Source organism: Papaver somniferum, unplaced genomic scaffold, assembly GCF_003573695.1.
Source record: "Papaver somniferum cultivar HN1 unplaced genomic scaffold, ASM357369v1 unplaced-scaffold_107, whole genome shotgun sequence".
Classification (NCBI taxonomy): Eukaryota; Viridiplantae; Streptophyta; class Magnoliopsida; order Ranunculales; family Papaveraceae; genus Papaver; species Papaver somniferum.
This window is the reverse complement of record NW_020619603.1, coordinates 3,236,713-3,250,725: the sequence shown is the minus strand read 5'-3', so window position 1 is coordinate 3,250,725 and position 14,013 is coordinate 3,236,713. Positions and strand designations below refer to the sequence as shown.

General features: G+C 38.3%; 1 protein-coding gene and 1 pseudogene across 1 annotated transcript; both read right to left on the bottom strand.

Annotated features, from left to right (window-relative positions):
* Positions 1 to 2,125: 2,125 nt before the first annotated feature.
* On the bottom strand, positions 2,126 to 7,802 carry LOC113327879 (annotated as a pseudogene).
* A 1,298-nt stretch (positions 7,803 to 9,100) lies between these two features.
* LOC113327878 (germin-like protein subfamily T member 2) lies at positions 9,101 to 9,817 on the bottom strand. Its single transcript, XM_026575000.1, has one exon. The coding sequence runs from the start codon at positions 9,815 to 9,817 to the stop codon at positions 9,101 to 9,103; it is 717 nt and encodes a 238-aa protein (XP_026430785.1).
* Between the last annotated feature and the right edge of the window lie 4,196 nt (positions 9,818 to 14,013).

The following is a 14,013-nucleotide window of genomic DNA, read 5'->3' as shown; positions in this document are numbered from 1 at the left end:
AGCTCGCTGTTGCGGTGGAAATTGTTGTTGCCTGTTATGAAACCGATTCCCTGTAGTAGGAGGAGTTGGTTGCAGAGAGTGAGACTGCTGACCCGGCTGAAGATCAACTGGATTGGCTAAGATAGGTGTAGCCATAGGTGGAGTATAAGGCACAATATGGCTAGGTTGTCGATGTGAATGGCTAACATCATCATAAGGAGGCCTGGGAATATTCAAAACAGTATCTGGAGAAAAGTTTTGAGATGAAATGGTATCCCTGTAAGTAGTTTGATAACGCCCTTGTCTGGATGGATAAATCCTAGAAGAACGAATAAGACGATTTTCTATCTTAATAGCTTGCTGCACAACTTCGACCATAGTAAAAACTGAATGAGTCATACCATTTTGTATTAATCTATTCAGTCCCTCAATGAATCTTGCAACTAACTGTTCTTCAGATTCTTTGAGTTGATTTCGTGCGACCAAATTATAAAAATCTGACACATATTCTTCAACAGTTTGTGCCCCCTGCTGAATGTTTTGTAATTTGATGAAAAGTTGCTGCATAAAGTCTCTAGGTAAGAACTTATCCCTGATCAAAGTTTTCATACGTTTCCAAGTACGTATTTTCGGTTTGTTAGCGTTTCTACGATCATCACAGATCTTATCCCACCAAGCTGCAGCTCCTCCTTTGAGTTTGTATGTCACAAGTTTGACCTTAGAATCTTCAGGGACTTCCATGAATTCGAAAAAAGCTTCTACCTCAAAGAACCAATCAGTTAGTTCTTCAATACGAAAATTTCCAGAGAAGTTGGGAATATCAGCTTTTAGTTTATATTCTGGTAAAGAACTGTAAGGGTTGTGACCAGTTTTTAAACGTCGTTCTTCAATCCAATTCTTCTCTAGATCGTTGTCACGTTCATCTTCATCATCACTGTCAAGTGCAGGAGAAACTATCTTCTTCTTTGAATGACCTATGAAACCTTCATATGGTTTCTTAATGTTTAAAGTACGCAATACATCTTCAGGTACTTCATCATTCTGTAAAAACTGAAGTATATCTTCTTTAGTTTTTCCTTCTAAGTCTACAAGCTCAGGCATATCCAAATCTAGATTTATATGTTTTGCAACCTTCAAAAGTTGATTTTGCATGGTTTCAAGCTTGGTATCTCTTAACCCTAATTTGTCCTCCATGGACTTCTCAAGAGCTTCAGTAATGTTTTTTGCCAAAATCTCGGTATGAGATATGATGAGAGCTTCGATTGCTGCTAGAGTAACTGGTTGAGCAGTCATATTTTTTTTTTATTTTTTATTTTTTTATTTTTATTTATACGAAAAGGAACTAAAAAAAAGGACTGAAAGGTGTTGCGGAAGCGATGTAAAGGATCAAGTTATAGGATGAAAACCTAAAACTAAGCGGTTGATACCAACTAATGTGGAACAAGGTAAAAGAAAGCAATACTAGATTGCTATAAGCAAGAAGAGAAGAGAATTCAAGCAAAAAGAGAAAGATAAGTTTTGTGTTTAATAATTTGATTGAGTAATAGATGGCTCTTACAAGACTTAATCTAGCCTTTATATAGGCTTGAAGAATAACTAAACTAGGAAACAGAAAACTAAAAGGAAATCTAAAAGAATCCTAAAAATAAGAAAGACTGAAACTAGGAAACCATGGAAACCAAACCTCTAAGCGGAATCTTCTGGAATTGTAGTATGCCCTGCATCATGGCCAATGCTGATTACTTGAGCAACTAATGTTTCTGTCTTTGGGCATATGATTGCAGGTTGCGTGTGCTCATGGCCCCAAAAGACGCATCACAAATTTGTAACTGAAGTAAATGACTGGAGTGAACACGTAACAAGAAGGAAATTCTGATCTTACATTAGTGGCTGGTAAGAGGAGATGTGTTGACTAAGTATGCCCGATATAATTAGGAAATGTTGTTCAATAATAAAGCAAGGGGACAATGCATGAATTACAAACCACGCAAGGAAGTTACATTATATAGTCCTGCTGATAGACACAGGAAGGATTCACTTATAATTAGACCTAGCATACATGGCTTCATTATATCTACCTTTCGAATGAAACTTACTTGAACATTCGACAAACAAAAGACTCGAAAGGCGCACACACTAAAGAGCCCTATATATCTTCCAAAGTTCCAGTAGCAAAAGAACTATTGGGACCAAACTTAGACTTTATGATGTCGATGATATTCTCATCAACTCGGAAGTTCTTAGCCAGAATATAATCCGGAATTGTTGGGGTAGAATTAAAGAGGTTGAGAGCAATATCTCCAAATCCGGGCAGTTGACTATTGAAAACAGCTAACAGATCAGCCTTCCCCTTTCCGACGTTCACTTCACTGCAAAGTGCACAAGTCCTCTTGGAATAATAGACAACTCTCCGGGTTTCATAACCTTTGCGTACAAAACATCATTAGTAGTTATGAACCCAAAAATGACTAACCCTTTTATGAAAAAATTAGATTCACTTGCTCGAGGGTGTACGTGAAGTGGAATAATTCCACCAGGTGTCAAAGAATCTAAAGATTTGATTTATTAATTTCTCTTAACTTACAGCTTGTTCTACATTAAATATTTATACTAGATACAAAGAATGAAAGATCTAACAGATAGAACGAGTTTACAGGACTTGTTACAATAACTAAAATCGCATAGGACTCGGAAGTATAACCAAATTCCTGAAGACTTGGACTATACACAGACTGCCGACAATGCAGACTATATACACAGCTGTTGTGTAGAGTATATACATATCTAATACCCCCCCTCAAGTTGGAGGCTGAGGACCATCTGCACGAAGACCCAACTTGCTAGATAGACGAAGAAAATGATCCACTCCCAGCGGCTTTGTGAAAAGATCGGCTAATTGTAAAGCTAACGGTAGATAAGTAGGTTTAATTAGACCAGAAAGGAGCTTCTCACGTACGAAATAGCAATCTATTTCAATGTATTTAGTGCGTTCGTGAAAAACAGGATTAGCAGAAATATGAATGGAAGCTTGATTATCGCAATAAATTGGAATAGGTTTTGGAATAGTGATACGAAGGTCAGTGAAAAGATAATGCAACCATTGCAATTCAGAAGTAAGTCGTGCAAGAGCACGATATTCTGCTTCAGCAGAAGAAAGAGATACTGTTGGTTGCTTCTTGGACTTCCAAGAAATAGGGCTATCCCCTAACATCGTAAAATAACCTGTCGTTGATCGACGAGTTGTAGGGCAGCCTGCCCAATCAGAATCAGTGTAACCCGAGAGAGACAAAGAGCTTGAAGCAGATAAAAAAATACCATGACTAACGGTACCTTTAAGATAACGAACAATACGATATGCAGCAGCCAAATGACCAGAGCATGGTTGTTGCATGAATTGACTTAAATAATTAACAGAAAACGTGATATCAGGACGTGTTACCTGAAGATACAAGAGACGACCAATGATACGTCGACAAATACTGGGATCAGATAAAGGATCACCAGAGGATGGCAGTAGTTTAAGGTGTTGCTCCATTGGAGAAGGTGAAGGCTTAGCTCCCAAAAGACCGCAGTCAGTCACAATGTCAAGAATATATTTGCGTTGACAAAGTAAAATGCCTTTGGGAGAACGAGATACCTCAATGCCCAAGAAATATTGCAGGCGACAAGGGTTTTGAGAGAAAACTGAGATTCAAGTTTGTGCTTGAGGTCCTGAATAGCAGAATCATTATTACCAGTAATAACAATGTCATCGACATAAACCAAAACGTAAATGGAGATTGCACCAGAATGGAAAGTAAAAAGAGAGTAATCAGCATGAGATTGGGTGAAACCTGCATGAAGGAGAGCGGAAGAAAATTTAAAAAACCATTGGCGAGAAGCTTGTTTAAGACCATATAAAGATTTATTGAGCTTGTAAACACGAGTATCCCCTTGCTTGTGAAAACCTGGAGGGATCTTCATGTAAATATCTTCTTCAAGATCACCCTGTAAAAAAGCACTGTTAACATCAAGCTGATGGAGTGACCAATTATGAATGGCAGCAATTGATAAAAGAACACGAACAGTAACCAGCTTGGTTATTGGAGCAAAAGTGTCATGGAAATCAATGCCTTCTTGTTGCGTATAACCCTTAGCAACAAGACGGGCCTTACGACGTTCAATTGTACCATCTGGTCGATATTTGATTTTAAAAACCCATTTGCATCCAATGACAGTTTTGCCAGGAGGCAGATCAGTAATGGTGAAAGTGTCATTATCCTCCAAAGCCATATGTTCCTTAAATATGGCAGTGCGCCATTCTGGGATTTGAATTGCTTCAGAAAAAGTTCGTGGTTCATCATTAGTGAGAACCGATAAAATGAAATCCCGATGTTGGGGAGTAAATTGAGTAAACGAAATACAACTTGTAAGAGGATATGGAGTAGTGGACTTACATTGCTTCACATAGCAGATATAATCTTTGAGATGTGAAGGACTACGGGATTCACGCGTAGAACGACGTAAAATAGGTTCAGGCTCAACAGCAGTAGGTGAAGAAACTGTTGATGGATCAACGACAGTATCCATATGTGACAGAGAAGATGTCGGAGAATGTGGATTGGACGAGGAGACAGCAGTGGACTGCAGCAGAGAATCAGTAGGGGGATAAGACGATTGTAATTCCAAAGAATAAGTTGAATCGTCATGTACAAAATCATCCTGAAGAACAGGTTGAAAAATGTCAGCAGTGGAAATCTGTGCATCCTTAAAAGGAAAAATATTCTCATGGAAAATAACATCACGAGACACAAAGGTGGATTTTGTGGATAGATCAAGAATGATATAACTTTTATGGTTATATGGATAACCAAGAAATACGCCTGGCATAACACGTGAATCAAATTTATGTGTGATCTTAGTGTTGCGAGCATAACATAAGCAACCAAAAGTACGTAAATGACGATAGTTAGGTTTCGTACCCAATAAGACCTCATGAGGAGAACGTTTAGATAGTATTGGAGTTGGCATTTTATTGATGAGATTTGTTGCAGTTAGAATGCATTCACCCCAGTAAGTAATGGGCAAATTGGCTTGAAAACGAAGAGCCCGAGCAACAATCAATAGATGACGATGTTTCCTTTCAACCACCCCATTTTTTTGGGGAGTATAAGTACAACTACGCTGATGGTGAATACCATTTGCATGTATCCAAGCCTGAAATTCACGTGATAGAAATTCAGTACCATTATCTGATTGAATACGTTGTAAGACAGGTAATATAGGTAGAGAAGAACCTGTAGAGAGAGTATGGAGTTTGGTAGAATACTGAGTTATAACATGAGAAGCAAAAAATTTGAGAAATTTGCATGTTTCACTCTTAGTATGCATGAGATACACCCAAGTACATTTGGAGAAATCATCTACAATGGTGAGAAAACATTTAGCACCAGTCAGAGAAGGAGTAGAAAAGGGTCCCCATATATCACAATGAAGCAGTTCAAAACAACGATGAGAAGAAATACGATTCTTATTAAAAGGCAGACGAGTTTGTTTAGCCCTAGGGCATACATCAAAAGCTAGAAAAATTTGACGTAATATAGTCATATGAATTGCAAAGAAAACGAAAACGAGCTAAACTAGGGTGTCCAAGCCGGCAATGCCATGTATCCAAGGACGTCTTATGATTGAAAAAAGCTCTAGAGGCTGGAAAGTGTGATGCAGAAGCCCGTAATTGATAAAGACCAGAGGCAAGTTCACCCTGACCAATCACTTTGGTCGTGAGCCGGTCCTGAAACGTAAAAGAATTATGTGTAAGAAAAACTACACAATCCAAGGAGCGAGTTAATTGACTCACAGACAAGAGATTAAATTTGAAATTTGGAATATAATGAACATTATGTAATGTTAAAGTTGGTGAGAAGACAACTTCACCAATGTGCTTGACAGTAGATAGAGTTCCATCAGGAAGTTGCATTTGAATCAAAGATGTGACAGGAGAATAAGAAGTGAAGTAAGACAAGGAGTTGCAAACGTGATGTGTAGCACCACTATCAACAAACCAGGGTTCAAGAGAAGAAGTGTGAAATAACTTACCAACGAAGTTCACCCTGGATTCCATTTGAGTGTCCTCAGACGGAGGAGTGATAAGAGCCAACAGTCGAGAATACTGATCTGCTGAGAAGATTGGAGCAGCAGGTGAATGAGTAAGTTGGGATTCCAAATGGGTAGCAGTGGTATTGGCAGCAACTGGCTGTGACAAAGAAGAGTTAGGAAAACCGTGTAAACGATAGCATTTATCTCGAACATGGCCATGACGGTTACAATAATCACAATGAGGTCGAGGCCTTTTGTTATGGCTGGTAGCAGGACGAGAACCAGATGAGGATGCAGCATAACGGTTGGTGTTCAAAGCAGCAGACTCGATGTTGGGAAGAGGACTAGAAGTGATGTGTTGTTGTTCCTCTTCTTGCTGCACCATGTTGAAGATGCGCTGAGCAGTGGGAAAAGGGTCCATCAACAGGATCTGACTTCTGAGATTAGAGAAACGATCATGCAAGCCCTGAAGAAACTCCATGGCTCTGTCACGCTCTAGGCGTTCAAGCAGGTGTTTCCCAGCACCACAAATACACACTTCAGTAACAGCAACAAGGGAGTCATATTGATCCCATAGTGTTTTGATCTTTGTGTAATATAAGGAAACAGACATCGACTCTTGCCGTATAGCAGCTATGGCAGATTTCAGACGAAATAAAATAGGTGCATTAGAGATACAAAACCTCACTTGCAGATCCTTCCATATTGCATGAGAAGAAGGAGCATACAGGCAGCTTGCCCGGATATCAGGTTGGCATGAGTTGAGAAGCCAACTGCCCACCAGATCATCGCAGCGCTTTCAACACTGATAGGTAAGAGCATCAGTAGGAGGAGGGAGAGTACCATCTACAAATCCAAGTTTCCCTTTTGCGTTGAGGGCCTTGGTGATTCCACGAACCCAGGATCCATAATTGTCACCCTGTAACAATGGAGAAAACAAAACAGTGGCAGGGTTATCACTGGGATGGATGACATATGGATCTGAAATTCTGGAGCTTCCTGAGGCAGGAATGATTGGAGTTGCAGACGAAGGTTGATGTTGAGAAGTCTGATCTTGAGGACTCTCTGGTGGTGTTTGAGAAGTAGATTCAACCATGATGAAAGGATACAGAGAAAAATGTAGCGGAAGATGAGATAGGTCCTAGGATGGATCAAGATGATACCATCAAAGAATCTAAAGATTTGATTTATTAATTTCTCTTAACTTACAGCTTGTTCTACATTAAATATTTATACTAGATACAAAGAATGAAAGATCTAACAGATAGAACGAGTTTACATGACTTGTTACAATAACTAAAATCGCATAGGACTCGGAAGTATAACCAAATTCCTGAAGACTTGGACTATACACAGACTGCCGACAATGCAGACTATATACACAGCTGTTGTGTAGAGTATATACATATCTAATAAGGTGCGAGGTTGATTCGGTTTACCGTAAATCCCTGGGTGTTTAACCCAGGGAAGTATTTAACATCACCAGGTCTCCGTCCAAACCCTTCGGGATTATCTGTGTTCGATTCATTTACCAAGCCACTAAAGAAGAAATCATCTGATGTAACTTGAGACTCCGGATTGCAAGGGTACCCATTAATTTTAATTGTGGAGTTCAAGTCAGCAACACAAATATCTTGGAGCGGGTCGGGATCAGCAGCAAAGCATGGCAAAGTAAAAAACAGGATCACAGTTAAACACAGAACTAGGAACAATGATGATGTAGTTTTAATACCAAACTTAGCAGCCATGGCTTTTTTTCTTTGAGATTTGGTGTATTGATTAGGTACTCTCAACTATCGGTAGATACTCATGATTCAACGCATCACCTAACTTGGAAATTGATCAGATGCATACATGACTGTATACCTGTGGTGCATTGGCGTGCGAAGAAAAGGTTTTTCTTTTTATACCATGTCTTTGAGTCACTCTACTCTCTATCATAATTTGCAAGTACATTGGCATTTTTGAGCGGGTGAATACTCCAAAAGAGTTGCGTTTTACAAGGATGCATAGGTGGCCCCCATGGGTCAAATCTTTGGATGTGCAAAATTAGCCAAGAGAGCATAGAGAGAAGGAGTGATCAGTCATGTTGGACCACTGTTTAAATTAGGAAAATGGTTTGACGCATCTCCAACTTGTAGACTAAGCTCCGGTGCTACTGCTTAAATTTGGAAAATGATAAAATGCATGCATATGATGAAGCTTTGGCTTTTCTTTAAGAAAAAAATCACGAGAATTCAAATTTTTATGGCATCTCTCTAAGTGAATCACTAGAATTAGAATTTCTACCTTGATTTTTGTTTTGCTTTTTTTATTTTACTTAAATTTTTCGTTTACATAAATTGGTCTCGGGTTGAGAAGAGGTGTTGTATAGGACTGTGGTGGTAGAGACCCAAAAACCTGAATCAATTGCATTATCATATGTCCTCAGTCCTGTCCAGGGAATTGTAAGTCAGGATAATGTCAATTGACTCTTTTTAACTGGTTTCATTTCAGAGTGCTTTTGTTTTTTCTGGGAGGAAATTAATTAACTTTCCTTTCTTTAATCAACTCATGTAGGTGTTTGGAAGAATTTTCTTTTGACCATTACTAGCTACTTCCTATGGCCGATATTGCGACATCTGTTGGAAATTAGGATTGAATCGATGTTTGTTGCCCGTGAACCGAAGTCCTTTCAAGTTGAAGAAAGAATTATTGGCAAGGTCTCAAAAAAACAAGCATATGAATGAAAGATGTCATGTCTAAATTATGTTTGCCAACGCGTAATCTCCGCCCATATCTTAAGAAAGTGTAGTTCATAAATTATGGAAGGGGAAGATACATATGAGTCCCTTTATTACAAACCAAATAAGAAAGTTACATAGTCCTGCCCATAGACAGGAAGGATTCCAGTACGTATAAAAGGTGGTTATAGCCCACCATTCGTTGTTACAAGGATTTTAGACCTACTTGGCTTTAGTATACCGATCACTCTCTGAAACTTACTCGAACACTCGACTCGACGGTCTATTTAAAATGAGTACTCGACATGCACCCACTAGAGGACCTATATATCTTTCCAAGTTCCAGTAGACAAAGAACTATTGGGACCAAAGTTCGACTTTATGATAGCGATGACCTTCTCATCAACTCGGAAGTTCCTAGCCAAAATATAATCAGGAATTGTTGGGGTAGAATTAAAGAGGTTATTAGGAATTCTTGCAATTCCGGGATTTTGACTATTTAGAATAGCTATCACAATAGCCTTCCCCGGTCCGACGTTCGCTGCAAAGTGCACAAGCCCTCTAGGAATAATATTCAACTCTCCAGGTTCCATATACTTTGCGTACAAAACATTAGCAGTAGTTATGAACCCAAAAAAGAGTTTCCCTTTTAGGAGAAAGTTGGCTTCGCTTGCTCGCGGATGTACGTGAAATGGAATAATTCCACCAGGTGCGAGGTCGATTCGGTTTACGGTAAGTCCCTGAGTGTTTAATCCAGGGAAGGCGGTAACATCACCAAGTTTAAGTCCAAACCCTTCAGGATTCGCTGTGCTTGCTCCAGTCATCAAGCCACTATAGAAGAAATCCTCTGATGTGACTTGAGACTCTGGCTTGCAAGGGAACCCATTGACACGAATTGTGGAGTTCAAGTCAGCAACACAAATGTCTTGAAGCGGGTCTGGATCAGCAGAAAAGCATGACAAAGTAAAAAACAGGATCACAGTTAAACACAGAAGTAGGAAGAATGAGGATGTAGTTTCAATACTAAACTTAGCTGCCATCGCTCTGTTTCTTTGAGATTTGTTGTATTTATTAGCAGGTCGGGTGGATCGAAATGTGTATGAGTTTACTATAAACATTTTGCTGCTTATATAGGTTTAACCTCCGCCCCGTTAGTGCTAGTGTCCACAATGAGCACCTGTAACGTGTTCATTCATTTAGGTCTCCATTTTCTATAACCATTATTCCTTTAGTTGAGATGTTGGTTGGTTGATTTTACAGGATGATGAGAAAACGTACAGCCATGTAATTTTGCTATTTATAGATGATTAGCCATCCCTGCTGGGTTTTCTATATATGTTAAGAAAATGCAAAGAATAGATTGATACGTATAAGCAACCCAAACTTGTGATGGACCTCAGATCAGGTACTCTCACCTATCGTTAGAAATTCGTGGTTCCACGCATCACCTGACTTGGGTATGATAAAATCCATGCATGCGATGACAGAGGGAGAATGTGCAAGTAGACCCACCCGATTTTGAATTTTACTTAAAATAGGCTTGGTTTTATATATAGCTCGATCCAGAAAATAATTCCATGTGCACTACTCATGAGATCCGTTGGATCGTCTGACTTGCAGTGTAAGTTTAGTCGTGTGATCGATCTCTGTGAAGATAGTGTAAAATTACAAAGACCTAGAAACCAAAAACAGGACGTGTACTCTTCATTTTTGTGTGTCATCGAACAACTTCACCAACACTACCGGCCGATACGAACACCATTACAACTTGAAAATAGTATGTTAATAGTCAGAAAGTAATTGTCGAATACTAAATCCCAACTACCATAATCAGAAAGTAATTGTCGAATCAAAAATTTTAAACGGGATGTAGATGTTAATAGTCACCATGATCAGTTTGACAATGGGGATATTACTATGATTCAAATTTTAAATTCACCAACATCAATTAATACGAATCAACCATTTGCTTAGTAGACATATTCTAGGTGATTTTAATGAAGTACCACACTTCCAATTTCATGTTCAAGAAAGTGTCATCATTTTTTTCAGAATTTATTTCATGCCACACATTTGACCTTTTCCATCCCGTTTTTTTCAAAAAACAATTAACTTCCGTTAGTGCATAGGTGGCAGTTATTCAGCTTAGTAAAAGACATCTATGCCCTGGAATCATCTCACTATACTGAGTTAGATCAAGTTATCATAGCGAGTCATTACCGAGTTAAGTCGTGAGTCACTTCAACAACAGAACACAACCCCCAACTCAATACCACCTCAATCCATAGCCTGCACTTCAGCTGCAATACTTGTATCTTCTCATCTTCAAGCTCCATTATTCTCTTGCTAAAATCATTTGATCCTGCACCACCCACTGCTCAAAATAGCATCCACCTGCAACTGTCCCCTAGCTACCAGCGTTTCATTCTCATTGAAGTATAATTATAACCCATAACAGCATCATATACACTGCAATAACCAGCACCATTTTAAGAATCTCTGCGCCTGTAGTTTGTACCTTCCCTAGACATTCATCTAAACAGTTTAATACATCCTGTAATAGCATCATTCAATTGCAACACCACCAACATCAGACTTGCATCTCAACTTTAGTTCAAAGCACAACAACAACACAAGCTAACTTCAGGAGTTCCTGTACCTCCAATTCCATCTTAGACTCACCAATAGTTCAATTTGTAAATCAATTTCAAACAAAATCAAAATAAGATAGCAGTAAAAAGCTCACAATAAGAATATAGATGAACCAAATGGTATTATTACCGAAGAATTGAACCAAAATTCTTGAAATTTTCCATTCGATTCAACCACTGGACTAGATATCTGCACCTTGCCATTAACATGAGCCCCATTCATCTGTATTTTTCCTTTTTTCAATTAATTTTAACAGATTTCCACCTCTTCAGTAGCTTCTGCGTCACCTATACCTCAAACCAGTCCAAACCCTAACTCAATCATATCACACAAACCCTAATTTCAGAATCCCCAACTTCCTTGTTCGAAACTGAATCCACCCTAGATTTCTTCTCGATCTTCTCTCAGCCACCAACAAAAATCCCTAACCTAACTTAGAAGCAAACCCATTGAGTAATTCTTCATAAACTCTCGTTTTCTCCTTAGAACGGCTTCATCTTCTCAATTTCTCCCCTAAGTTCTTCACTTATTGATCCCCTAAACCTAACTCTAAAATAAAAAGCATAACTTTATCTCTGTATGGAGAAGAAGAATATTAGAAGAAGAAGAAGGAAAAAGAGGTGGTGATTATGGTGGTTTTGATGGAGATGAGATCATGGATTCATGGCTACCACTGTGAGTGAAGTGAATGAAGAAAAAACAAGAAACCGAATATGAAGGGTAAATGGGTGAAGATGGACATTTGCTTGACTTGTTCAATGATTATAGACCAGTTTGGTGGGCCTTGACGGAATATCTAACGGTTGTGGAACTTTATAAATTCTAAAAAAAACAATGGCACTTTCTTAAACAGGAAATTGGAAGTGTGGCATATTTTTAAAATTCCCCATATTCTATTAAGTGATTCTAGAGGAATCACATTCCAATATATGCATGCTTCAAAAAGCAAAAAAAAAAAAAAAGAATTTGCTTAGTAGAAAACCTAGAGGACATCATCGGATTAACAAAAAACGAAAGCCAACAATAACATATTCAAAAACACTATGGCTGTAAGAGATAAACAACAAAAGAAAAAATATCTTAAATTCTTGATGGTTTTCTATTACCTCTTCTACAAGCATCCACAATCATGGAGCAAAAGCATGGAACAAACCCAAATTTGGTCAAAAAACTAACCACAACGGTATGGAGGATAACCAAATTTGCTCAAGCGAAGGTACAATCGGCGTTTCAGAGTAGGCGTATGTAGAATCAACATCTTGCAACAGGCGCAGAGTGAAGTATCTGCTTGATAGTGGAGCGAAGATATAAAGTTCGCCTAACTAAATACACTATAACCATCGGGTGCATGTATATGTAATGTTCGCCTGATCACCAAGCACAAGTATAATGTGCACCCGCACCAAATGCAAGTATAATGTGCGCCCGACTAGATTTATTCTTTTTCCCATTGCGCTTCACATCTAAAGATATCATATTTTTTAAACTTTTCGTTTGGTTTTTGCTCTTTGCTCCATCTCATGATTGTGGACGCTCTAGACCACTAATAGGACTTGGAAATTAGAATTACAAAAAAAAAAGGACATGGAAATGGAAATGGAAATGGAAATGAGAATAAATAGACAGCGAGGCAGGTGAATAAAACATTAGAGTTGGCCAACTGCCTCTCCAACACGAATATTATAATACCTATGTTCCTGGATGCCACATTTGGTAAAGTAGTTTTTCACTAGTTGCAACATACTTCCCTCCCTCGTCATTTATCCAGGAATGCTAGGCTTACCGAGAATAAATTCCCATACATAGTGATTAAGTCCCAATTTGCCCACACATATCTCAATGCCATATAGGTTGCTCGACTGCCCTTAGATCTCCATTGGGGATTTTTTTTGGGGGGGGAATTTTGATTGTAAGTCTAGCATTACTCTTTGGAAAATTGCACCAATTTTACAGAGGTGTAGTTTCTAATTTCATCTGTGCATCCTCTCTACTCTCTCTCGATACCAAATTCCTACAAACCTTTCAGGGTTCGTGGTGCTTGCTCCAGTCATCAAGACACTAAAGAAAAAATCATATGATGCAACTTGAGACTCCGGCTTGCAAGGGAAGCCATGGACATGAATCGTGAAGTTCTTTTTTTCTTTTTTTTCTTTTTTTTTTTTTTTTTGATAGGAAGAGAAATTCATTAAGATTAAAGAATATACAATACAAGATAACGTAAAAAAAAAAAAAACCCAAATGCTAATAACAAAAGGTTTTTCCTATTTTCCATTCCTATTTTTCCTATTTCTCATCCACGTAAATTCACATCCCAATAATCCTATGTATTACCTATATAAGTTTTTATGTATCCTAAATCCATTTTTTTGACTTTTTATTTACATCCAATAATAAAAGCACCCAAATGAAAAAGCGGGGGTATAATAACCATACCCAATAATTCGTTCTGCAATCTTTATCGACTAAACTCCAATATAATTCTGAGAGCACCAACTTAAAAGTGAGACTCGGTCAAGAAATATATCAAAGATATTTATCTTTGTTTCTCAATATAATCATCAAATCGAACAGATAGAAATCCATG